Here is a 12,263-nt window from a genome sequence, read left to right as displayed (position 1 = left end):
GTCTTGTCTGTCTGTCTGTCTGTCTTGTGGGCCGCAAAAATATAGTATAGATTCAACTGTGTATTAAAGCTATACTTTGACCGGCCAAGGGTCCATCAAATAGGAAGTCATTCATCATGGAATATTTGGTGTTATACAGACTTAATATTTCAGCTGTCTTCTGCTATGAAATTCTTGCATGTTCAAATATGATAGACCATTTGGCAAATAGCTAAGCCTCTCAGACCTGCTGACTTCTAGGTAACTAACTCCCCTGCTGAGCCTAGAAGACAGTCAGAGCTGTAGATGTATTCTTGTGCAAATGAAGCACATACCATCCCTTGCCTTCAAGCCTAGTGGCATTCCAGAGCAATTGGCTGAGGACTATTGGGCTTTTTGCATGACCAGGTGCAGTAAGGACTGGAGCAGTATTCCAAAAGGAGACAAAAAACTGCGTGGCCAGAGACAGGAGAATAAGACAGAGGTTCTGCAGAGAGTAAAACAGAACTCTTGTAGAGTTTATCGGGGCCAGGGGTAAGGAACCAGGAAGGATAGATGGAGGAAGAAGGAACAGAGGATGAAGATCACGTCAAAAGCATAGGAGCTTACTAAAACTATGAGGACAGGAAAAGTAGGCAAAGAGAGGAGCTAAATGTGTGGACAGAGCTGAAGCTGTATAGATAGAATTTTTTGTCATAGAGGAATAAAGTAAGTGGACAAAAGAGTGTGGTATATGTAGATTCCTTTCCCTTAGATACCCCATGCCATATGTAGCATCTTTCCTCTAGGAGGAGTTTTCTCAGGGCAGGAACTTGGGAAAATTCCATTATCCTCGTGTGTGTGTGTGTGTGTGTGTGTGTGTGTGTGTGTGTGTGTATGTGTGTGTGTCTGGGGGCTCAAAGTCTTGAATCAGCCAAGAGTCCTATAGATAGTAAACCTTAGTCCTGAGTCAACACTGAAAACCTGAATTCCATATGAGAAAGAAGTTCACAATTACTACACAAGGTCATCCAGCTTTTGTGGATGGCCATATGCTGCCATGATCATTTATGACAATCACAGTTACATGCTAGAATATTCATGTCTTTTGATGCTGAACAAGGATATTTTTCTTCATGTAGGTATCATCATCAAAAGATATTATTATTGACAGTCATTTAGATTGCTATTTGAATTTGGGAGAGGGAATAGTTAAATTGATGACCATTTCTAGAAGACTGTAGTAGTTATTTGTAAGGGAGACACAATAATTAAATAGGAACTATATATAAGCCTAAACTACCAAGGAATATGACAAGAGAAAATGACCCAAGGAATATGTAGCATATGACAAAAATATGCAAAACAGAGTAGGGCAGAAAAATTTTGTTCTGATGATCCTAGGCACCTGCTTGTGCTGAAGTTCTTACAGATTGTTTGCTTTGGGAAGCTTTCTGAGGAACTTGGGCCTCTACTGGGGTATAATTAATTCTGAAAGGCCTTTCTATTGTTATAGAAGCCCAAAATTATATGAGCAATAAGATTTGGAGTAAAAGACAGAGTTTATTTATACATTCCAACCATGAGTAATGCTTCTAACTTAGTGTGTTCTTGTTCATTAGGTAGAGGAAATGGACTTTTGCAGTAAAAACTAAATCTATTGACTTTTGTAGCCATTGCAAGTCTGTGCTTCTTGACAGAAGGTTTCCATCCATGCAGAAAAACAAATACTGTTACTGATACATAGCACTTAGAATGAAGCTCTAAATCTAACTCATACTGGCCAGTTTTTCCAAGTTCTGTTACGAGGCAGCCACCTCTCTGCTGCTCTTAGTATTTTTCATATGTGCCACATTTTCCTTACTCTATTAGGTTAGGTTATTTAATTTTTTATTTATTTTCCATACCAACCAGAGTTTTCTCTCCCTCCCCTCCTCTCGTTCCCTCACCTCACCTCCTTTCTACCCCCCCCCCCCATTTATTTCCACTCCTCAGAAAGGGTAAGGCCTTCCATGGGAGTCAGCAACGCATGGGATATCAAGTTGAGGCAGGACCAAGCTCCTCCCACCTGCATCAAGACTGAGCAAGGTATCTTACCATAGGGAGTAGGTTCCAAAAAGCTAGCTCATACACCAGGGACATATCCTTGGACAGACAGACACACACACACACACACACACACACACTCACACTCTTTCTCTCTCTCTCATCAAATATATCTCTATATACATTTATCAAATATATATTGTCACATACACACTTATCAAATATATCTATACATTTATCAAATATGTATTTATCTCACACATACACAGACACACACACACACAGAGTCCTAAGGCATTAATATCTTTTTGAGGAATAACTTCTATGGCTAACAATAGTGTCCAAGACTCAGAAGACACTACAAGTTTAAATTCCTCAATCAAGTGTCTGTGTGTGTTTGCTTCTTGAAACAAAATAACTGAGAGTAGAAAATTTATAAAGAACAGAAACAATTTCTTACAGTTCTGGAGGCCTGGAAGTCCAGAATGGAGTAGCTGACAGGGTTGGTGTAGGATGAGACTCCGCTTCACTTCTAGGTAGTGTTAGGGTCGGTGTCCAAAACAGAGAGCTTCGCTCCGATATCGGGTCACAAAAGAAGCTTTATTAGGACGAGCTCGTGGGGCACCAGCACGAGAAGTAGCCGGTGACCCCAAGTCTAAGGCTCACAGGCCTTTTAAGAGGCAGTTCTATCAGGGCGGGGGAGCGGGGTCATCCAGAGTATAGGCCAGATGTCTCCGTGGTCTTTCTCAGAGTCTGGGTGGGTAAACGAATTCCAAGCTTATCTAGCAAGGGGTTATTTTGCAAGCATTCTTCTCAAGCAATTTATCTTGCAAGCACAACCGCAGGCGGTCATCCTGCAAGCATCCTGTTAGCACAGCATGATGGGCTAACTTTTCTGATATGGGGCGTGGGGGCAGAGTGCAGTATTTTCCACTGAATCTACAATTAGCAGAGCTAGTGGGGGGGCCCTTGTTTCCCTTACAATGGCCTTTCATTCCCCCCCTTTTTTGTGCCGACCTTTAATCCTAAAGGTCACTGCCAGATATCGGCTGGTATCGTTGTCTCAGGACCATCATCTTAACCCCATTTACCTGGGATCGTACAAAAGCCGAGATTCGATTGAGGATACATAGTCTAATCATGAGGACAAGAATTAATACAATAAGTGGTCCTGTGAGGGCTGACAATAATGTAGTTAGCCATGGGGATTGATTATACCATCCCTCAAACCAGCTTTGAGAGCCTCGTAAGTTCTTTTTTTTGGCATCTAGTCTTTCTCTAAGTTTTGTTATTGATTTCTTTATTACATCCGTATCTCCTCCCATTATATTTACAAGTTCCCTTTCCATCCTGACAGACGGCTGGCGATCTAGGGTTCCTAGGGTCAGTTGTAGGGATATCCCAGTCATCTGACCCAGCTGCTAGCTGGCAGAGGTCCGGGTGCAAGTCAGGCCACCAGCCCCACAGTGGGTGCTGATTAGAGGTAATTTTTCCATACAATTTCCCCTTGGCCTGATATAACCTGCCAAGTCTGAGATACTGGTTGATGTGGGTTACTTGCGGTCGCACTGGCGATGAATCTGAAGCTTAAGAGGATTGTCAGTCCGTTCCGCAGTCCAGGAGTCATCTGGCACTTTGGCTGGCTTGAGGTGGGAGGCATGGATCCAGGCGGCGATCCCATCCACCTTGACTGCCGTTGGGGTGGTTGGCAGGACTTGGTATGGTCCCTTCCACCGGGGTTCCAAAGTCTGATGCTGGTGTCTGCGGACGTATACGAAGTCCCCCACGTGGAACTGATGGGCAGCGCTGTCCCCGCCGGGTTGGTACGCAGCGGACAGTTGCTTCCACAGTGTATGCTGGACAGATGCTAAGGCTTGCAGCCTGTCAGACAGAGGGGAAGGCATGATTTCTCCTTGCTGGATGGTTAGGCTCTTAACTGGGGGTGCACACCCAAAGAGCAGTTCAAAGGGGGTAAGACCCATGAAGGAAGGGGTATTTCTAGCTCTGAAGAGGGCATACGGTAGGAGCATCGTCCAATCTCTAGAGCCAGTCTCCATTGTCAATTTGGTTAAGGTCTCAATTGTTCTCCTGTCCTGAGCTCTGGGGTCTATAGACACAATGTAACTTTTAATCAATCCCCAGTACCTTTGCAAGTCCCTGACTTACCTGGGCCACAAAAGCTGGTCCGTTATCTGACCCTATTACCTGCATAACCTGAACCGAGGGAAGATGTCTTTTAAGGTTTTCTTGGCAACCATGATTACCGTTTTTCTCTTGGTAGGGAAGGCCTCTACCCATCCTGTAAAGGTATCTACAAACACTAGCAGGTACTTCAGGCCATACTTAGCTGGCTTTACCTCGGTGAAGTCTGCTTCCCAATGCTGGCCAGGGCGGGTTCCTCATAGCCTTTTTCCAGGGGCCAGTTTCCCAGGATATGCATTTACCTGCTGGCCGGCCCGGCAAGCAGCTACCATCTTTTCTGCCATTTGTTTCTTCTCAGATGGGGAGAGGGTCTTATCTTTTGTAGTCAACTGGATCAATTTTCTGCTGCCCAGATGGGTTAATTTGTGGATCCTTTCCAGAGTGTCTTTCAGAAGTTCCGGGGGTGGAGCCTCTTCAGGAGCTGAATCCTCCAGAGTCGAGGCGTGAATGGCCAGGCTCCTTGGATCCCGGAGGGCAGCCTCCTTTGCCTCTTGATCGGCCTTCCTGTTTCCCGCTGCCACTGGGGAGTCCCCTTTTTGGTGCCCAGGGCAATGTACGATGGCCAGCTCTCAGAGTAATATTACAGCCTCCAATAGGGCCTCAATCTCTTTTTTATTTCTGATTTCTTTTTCAGCCGATGTTAGTAGCCCTCTCTCTCTCGATATATTGCCCCATGCACATGCGCTGTTGCGAACGCATACCGGCTGTCAGTATAGATTGTGGCCCATTTTCCTGCAGCCATGGTGAGAGCTTGCGTGAGTGCTATCAGTTCTGCTTTCTGGGCTGAAGTTCCTTCCGGGAGGCTACTAGACCAAATTACCCGATTTTTGTCCACTACGGCTGTTCCTGCTTTCCTCTGCCCCCCACTAAGGAAGCTGCTGCCATCCATATACCATATCAGATCAGAGTGGGCTAGAGGCTGGTCTGTTAGGTCCTTTCGGATCCCGGTCTCTTCGGCTAGGATGGCCTCACAGTTATGGACTAGTTTATTTTCACCCTCCTCCGGGGAGATTGGGAGGAGAGTGGCCGGATTTTAAAAGGGACGGGGGCCCAAATGTGATGCGGTCTCGATCTAGTAGCGTTGTCTGGTAATAGGTGGCCCGGGCATTGCTCAGCCATTGTTCGGGCGGCTGGCGAACAATGCTCTCCAGCGCATGGGGAGCAATGATGGTCAGGTGCTGCCCCAGAGTCAATTTGTCCGCATCTCTCACCAGAGTAGCCGCTGCTGCCACTGCCCGAAGGCAAGTGGGCCACCCTCTAGCCACTGGGTGGAGTCGTTTGGATAAGTAGGCGACGGGCCTTTTTCAGGGTCCGAGAGCTTGCGCTAGTACACCAACCGCCACCCCCTTTTTCTCGTGGAGGTACAGGGTGAAGGGTTTACTCACATCAGGAAGGGCGAGGGCAGGTGCTGACAGGAGTGCCTTCTTTAGCGTCTCGAACACTGTCTGGTGTTTCTCTTGCCAGACAAAGGGGTTCTTTTCCCGAGCCGGAACTGCTGTGGGTTTTAAGGTGACCACAGTGGGTGGCTGTTCTACTGCCAGTCCAGGTCCCCTCGTCTCTGCCCAAGCCTCCGGGAACCTGTGGGTCCATTCTTCATTTCCCAGTTCTGTGGGGACCATAGTCAGTTGGGCCGTGGGGATGGTGGTCCCATACAGCCGATATTTCTCTGTTGCTGGGAGTTCTAAAGTGAAGAGGTGGAGGTCCCCAACCAGGCGATGGGCAAACTTTAATTCAGGTCCTTGGGCAGTGAAAGTTATTTGGGCTCCTAATTATGTCAGGAGATCCCTCCCCAGGAGAGGTGTGGGACAGTCAGGGAGGACCAAAAAAGAATGTTGCACAGTACCTTTCCCCAAGTTGACTGTTCTCTGAGTGGTCCAGGGTCTCTCTCTACTCCCGTTGGCCCCTTGGACTAGAGACTTGTGGGAAGATAGTGGCCCGAGTGGTTGTTGTATTGCTGAAAAGACTGCCCCCATATCTACTTCAAAGTCGACTGGGGTCCCCTGCATTTTAAAGGTTACCTGGAGCTCGGGGAGGGGTTCCGAACCCTGACTTCCTCAGTCGTCAAGGGCCAAGACTGACCGGCCTCATCCTCTTTGTTTTTTGGGGCACTCTCGGGCCCAATGACCCTCTTCCTTGTAGTATGCACATTGGTTAGGCTTTAAAGGCGGGCAACCTCCTCTGCCTCGAGGCCCTGAGTTGTCCTTTACTGCCACTGCCAGGATCCGTGATAAATTTTGTTGTTTTTTTTTTTTAACCTAGCTTTTTTTTTTTTTTTTTAAAATAATAAACCTTTTCTGCTTCCTTGACTAAATCTCTCAAACTCAGTCCCTGCAAACCATCTAATCTCTGTAACTTGCGTCTTATGTCTGCAGCTGACTGTCCTATAAAGGCCATCGCTACCGCCCCTTTCTGTTCTTCAGACTGTGGATCGAAAGGCGTATACCTCCTGTATGCTTTCATGAGCCTTTCAAGGAAGGCAGAGGGCGTTTCGTCAGGCTCTTGGAGAACCTCACCTACCTTGGCCAAATTAGTGGGCCTTCTGGCCGCCGCACGGAGACCTGCCATGAGAGTCTGGCGATAGAGGGACAGATGCTCCCTACCTTCCGGGGTATTTGGGTCCCAGGTTGGTCGTCTTAATGGGAAGCGCTCATCAATCAGGGTGGGGAGTTGAGTCGGTTGCCCATCTGGCCCGGGGACTAGTTTCCTGGGTTCCAGGAGAATGCGCTCTCTCTCTTCCGTAGTGAAGAGGATCCCCAGGAGCTGCTGGCAATCATCCCAAGTAGGTTGGTGGGAATACATGATGGAATCTGAGAGACCTGTTAATCTGGAGGGGTCCTCAGAAAATGGAGGGTTATTATTTTTCCAGTTATACAAATCAGAGGAGGAAAAGGGTCAGTATTGGAGTGCGGGCATGTCACCCCCGGCCCCATCATCAACCGTTCCCCCAATGGGGTGCAAAGGCAGTGTGATAGCCGGGGGTGCCTCATCCGGGGGCCTTGCTCTCCTCTGGTGGGTTCCCTGTGCTGGACCCAACAGGGAGACCAAGACAGATTCGGGCCCAGTCTCTGCCGGAGGTCGTGGTTCCAGCCGATAGGGAGGCGGTCATGGCGGTGGCGGGAAGTCTAAGGCAAATGAAATTAGGTCATTCTGAGATTCAGGTAAGGGGGGTTGAGGAGGGGATGGAGTCGGTAATGGAGTCGATTGGAAAGGTTTTGTCGCGAGAATTGGAGCAGAAGTGAGTGAAGGTGCTATAGGAGCAGTCAGGAAGGGTCGGACCCACTTAGGAGGGTCAGTCACCAGATCCTCCCATACCCAAATGTAGGCCTGCTGGTCCGGGTGTCCATGCGAACCTGGAATGAAAATCTTTTGTTTGACTGCCTTAATTATATTAAGATCAAAAGTACCATCTACTGGCCACCTGACTCCGAAGGTGGGCCATTCAGTCAAACAGAAAGTCTGCCACTTTCCCTTCCTCACCCGAACCGCCAGGTTCGATGCGCGGTCCATCAATGCCGACCAATGAGAGAGGGTTAGGGACAACGGGGTGGAGGCAGACTGTCCCATTCCAAACAAGTAGAAACAGACACAGAAGGACACAAAAATCGAGACACAACACACAAACAAGACAAGCCGGCAAAATGGTAGGGAAAATGAAACCAAATGATTGTCTATTGGCCCAGGCCATCTGAAAAACCTCCTAGACAAAAGGGAATCAGACGGGGCCCCTGTCCCAGGGTCCCCACACTCCAGAGCGTCCTCCAGAGCTGCAGTCTGTGGGTTCAGGACACGTCTGTCCCCCACCGTCCAAGGGTCCTCACGGGCCACTTGAACAACTGCTTCCCCGCTGACTCACCACCGTCCTTACCAATCTCGGTGGGACCTCAAAATGTTAGGGTCGGCATCCAAAACAGAGAGCTTCACTCTGATATCAGGTCACAAAAGAAGCTTTATTAGCACGAGCTCGTGGGCCACCAGCGTGAGAAGTAGCCGGTGACCCCAAGTCTAAGGCTCACAGGTCTTTTAAGAGGCGGTTCTATCAGGGCGGGGGAGCGGGGTCATCCAGAGTGCAGACATCTGGAGACCAGATGTCTCCGCAGTCTTTCTCAGAGTCTGGGTAGGTAAACGAATTCCAAGCTTATCTAGCAAGGGGTTATTTTGCAAGCATTCTTCTCAAGCAATTTATCTTGCAAGCACAACCGCAGGTGGTCATCCTGCAAGCATCCTGTTAGCACAGCATGATGGGCTAACTTTTCTGGTATGGGGCGTGGGGGCAGAGTGCAGTGTTTTCCACTGAATCTACAATTAGCAGAGCTAGTGGGGGGGCCCTTGTTTCCCTTACAATGGCCTTTCAGTAGCACCTTATAACTGGTGTCCTCTGGAGCTTTGTCTTCAGTCAGTAGGGCCAGAGGCAGTTGCCCCTTTAAAGGTATGAATCCATTCCTAAAGGCTCTTGTGGTACAATCAACATCCTCTAAGCCTCCATTTCTTTTTGTATTTTTTTATTTTTATTTTTATTTTTTTTCTTTATTATTATGTGTTTTAAATTTTATACATCAGCCATAGGTTCCCCTGTCCTCCCTCCTCCCACCCCCCCTCCACCTTCACCCTAGCCCTGAGGATTCATTTAAACCTGGTGGATGCAGTACAGGCAGGTCCTGTCACCTCCTTCCAGAGTGAGCAAAGTGTCCCTGTGAAAGTCCAAGGTTTCAAACAGCCAGCTCATGCACTAAGGACAGATCCTGGTCCCACAGACTGGGTGCCTCCCAAGCAGATCAAGCTATTCAGTTGTCTCACTTATCCAGAGGGCCTGATCCAGCTGGGGGATTCACAGCCTTTGGTTCATAATTCACGTGCTTCCATTCGTTTGGCTATTTGTCCCTGTGCTTTTTGCAATCTTGGATTCAACAATTCACGCTCTTGCAGACCCTCCTCTTTCTCGACAGTTGGACACCTGGAGCTCCACCTGGGGCCTGGCTGAGGATCTCTGCATCCACTTTCATCAGTTATTGGATGAGAGTTCCAGCATGACCGTTAGGGTGTTTGGCCATCTGATCACCAGACTAGGTCAGATCAGGCTTTCTCTCGACCATTGCCAGCAGACTATGGAGGATATATCATTGTGGATGTCTGGGGACCTCTCCAGCACTCTGCCTATTCCTGTTCTCATGTGGTCTTCATTTATCATGGTCTGTTATTCCTCATTCTCCCTTTCTGTTCTTGATCCAGCTGGGATTTCCTGATCCCCTAAGCTTTCTTTCCCTCAAATCTTGCCCTTCATTACTCCCACTGTCATCCAGATTGTTCATGTAGATCTCATCCATTTCTCTGTCATTGGGTGATCCTTGGTTCTTTCCTAGGGTCCCGTTTTCTAGGTAGCCTCCCTGGGGTTATGTAGCAGTCTAGTCACCTTTGTTTTACATCTAGTATCCTCCTATGAGTGAGTACATACCGTGTTTATCCTGAGTCTGGGTTACCTCACTCAGGATGATTTTTTCTAGATCCATCCATTTGCCTGCAAACCTCATGATGCCATTGTTTTTCTCTGCTGAGTAATACTCCATTGTAGGCCTCCATTTCTTAATACCATTGCAATGAGTATTGTTTCAACAAGAGTTTGGGAGGGGACACATTCAAAACATAACACAGACATAGTTATGAGCAATAAAAGTTGTGTAATTTCTCCTCCTCAAGCAGGAACGATAGTTATTATTTTCAGTCTTAAATGTGTGTATAGTCACATTTAAGTATACAGCCCACTAACATGAAACCAAGAACAAAGGGTACACTGAGAATAAAATGATGCCGCCCTCCTAGGAAAAGATCCTTCTAAGGCCATGGTAACAGCAGCTCTCAGAGGTAGGTTCCAGCTTCTCCACTAGACTGGCTATAGCGTTCTTTAGCGTACACGTTAAGCCCTCCAAGAATGACAGTCCCATTCTTCTGAAAGCCAGAAAAATACAAGTGGATGTGGACGTCCATCACCCAAGTAACCAATGCAGACATCAACCCATGAAGCTTGAATTCCATGTGCCCTTGGCCTGAATCATAAGGTTCTCCTTTCAAATATAGCATGCAATAAATTCAGTTTTGCTATTTTACAACACATATTGAGTGCTGGACTCTCTAACCCTGGGCAGCCTTATAGTCACTACTCTTTGCTTTATCATAATTGTGTTACTTATATTAGGTCTTGATAGTATCAACCTAAAATGCTATTACTTAGAAATTAGTTCAGATATTATGCCAATCCTTTATGTATGTTAAGTCTAGATTTGTAGTGGATAGCCATCCCAGCCTTGGCCTGGAAGTTCCAACTCCCATTGAGGCTTCAGTAATGGTCATGCCCACAAGGCAGGGCGGAGGAGGAAGCTGAAGACCCAGGATTGAGAGGAGAGGGATCTCTTGGTTCTGGGACCCTGGACGCTGGAGGTAGACCGAGCAGAGTTCTCCAGAGAACACCGCCAGACTTTGCCATACCTTTGCCAGACCCTACAACCTATCCCTTCATTTGTAAGTTACCCCACAAAATAAACCTCCCTTTTAACTATGTGGAGTGGCCTTAATAATTTCGCCAATATAGATTACCCAACCCACCATTTAATATCTGAAATAACAAATATAAAGCTCAATTTGCTACTTACTAGTATAAGAAGCAGATCAGACTCCTGTATTCAATAAACAGTCTTTTAATAACCAAAGAAGCTGTAAATATAGTCTTTGACGTGTGTTGTTTATAAATCTTATTAAAGATACACTTTTGTAACCACCTAGAAGTGTGTATGTTTAGAAGGTACAGAAGGGTGTCTCCTGTTTTTACAGATAATTTCATTTCCAGAGAGTATTCTTGATTGTTCTGGGAGTAATGGTGTTTACAACTAATTGATCATAGCCCGTTAGAGAGTATCCTGTAAGATGTGTCTCAAACATCTCACAGGCACAAAACATTGTGGCCATTTCACTAAACACTTCACTAAATTCTTTCTGAAAAATGGCAATATCATATGACAACATCTGCTATCATAAAACAAACTAATTTAAATTTATTGTGTGGAAATAGGGAAGAGGACAAGAAGATGGGATGGTTCTGCAATAATAAAGAGTTCATGAAGGATAAAGTCCCAAATCTCCGTCACACAGCATGGTCTTACAATACAGAACAGGCCAGCCCCGCTTGCTGGCCAGCAGACTCATGAAGGCATGACTTCTTACAAAGAGGCTCCTTCATCAAGGACATTTCCTCTCTGTGTCAGAATGGTACTTCTTAGGCATAAGCCCGAGGTTTTGTTTAGTCTCCCATCGATGTAGAATTGACTGGCTGGATGCAATATCAAGCCTCTTATCTTGATTCTGTAGGGAAAAAAAATACACTCAACTCTTGTCTGATGAGAACCAATAGTGTTTCCAGCCTGTTACCCTCTGTAGTGCCACTTACACATTCAGATAGGTAGATTTGATCTAGATAGCTTGGGAAAGGTAAAACATCTAGAAAAACTTAGTCCATTACAGACGACTAAGGAACTGCTGGATGATTAAGAGGGCTTCTGTGGTCAGAAATGGAGAAGGAAAACTTCATACTTTTAGACAACCACCATGTCGGTCTCACCTCTTCTGGCCATTTGTCTTCCCGGGGAAGCCTCTGCAACCGGTTTTTGGTCAGCTCAAGTTGTAAGCCATCGAACCTGCATTTAAACCAGCGGTGAGCTTCCTCCAGATTAGCTGTTATCTGCACACAGAAACGGCCACAAGTTCTTTCGTGCATGAGTCTGGGACATTTACACCTAGCTATCAGAAGATAAGTGATCACATGGGATCCTTGCCATGCGTTTGTATCGTACACTGCACAACCATTGAGCTGAGGGAGCATTCTGAGTGAGGCCTTAAAGGATGCGTGCAGGCTCCTGCTTCCCAGGCCTCGTCAGAGCCCCCTGCATATCCTACACCTGGGGAGCACTGACCGAGTGAGTCTAGCAACTGTGTGCTTCCAGGCACTTTCTGACATGAGCGAGGCCATCATGTGGGCACATGATAGGATGGTGAGATGAAAGCACTGGACTCCT

At 46.8% G+C, this 12,263-nt stretch overlaps 1 protein-coding gene across 1 annotated transcript in view; it reads right to left on the bottom strand.

The window, feature by feature from the left end:
* Window positions 1-10,876: 10,876 nt before the first annotated feature.
* Ccdc150 (coiled-coil domain containing 150) overlaps window positions 10,877-12,263 on the bottom strand; it is an 88,549-nt gene continuing 87,162 nt past the window's right edge. Inside the window, exons 27-28 of the mRNA XM_036173407.1 lie at window positions 11,810-11,929; window positions 10,877-11,553 (exon numbers count right to left, since the gene is read on the bottom strand). Of these exons, the coding sequence (XP_036029300.1) occupies window positions 11,431-11,553; window positions 11,810-11,929 (243 nt within the window). The 3' untranslated portion in view covers window positions 10,877-11,430. The remainder of the gene's footprint in view (window positions 11,554-11,809; window positions 11,930-12,263) is intronic.

This window comes from Onychomys torridus, chromosome 23 (genome assembly GCF_903995425.1).
Source record: "Onychomys torridus chromosome 23, mOncTor1.1, whole genome shotgun sequence".
Lineage (NCBI taxonomy): Eukaryota > Metazoa > Chordata > Mammalia > Rodentia > Cricetidae > Onychomys > Onychomys torridus.
The sequence above is the reverse complement of the archived record's forward strand: the minus strand, read 5'-3'. Positions and strand labels throughout refer to the sequence as shown.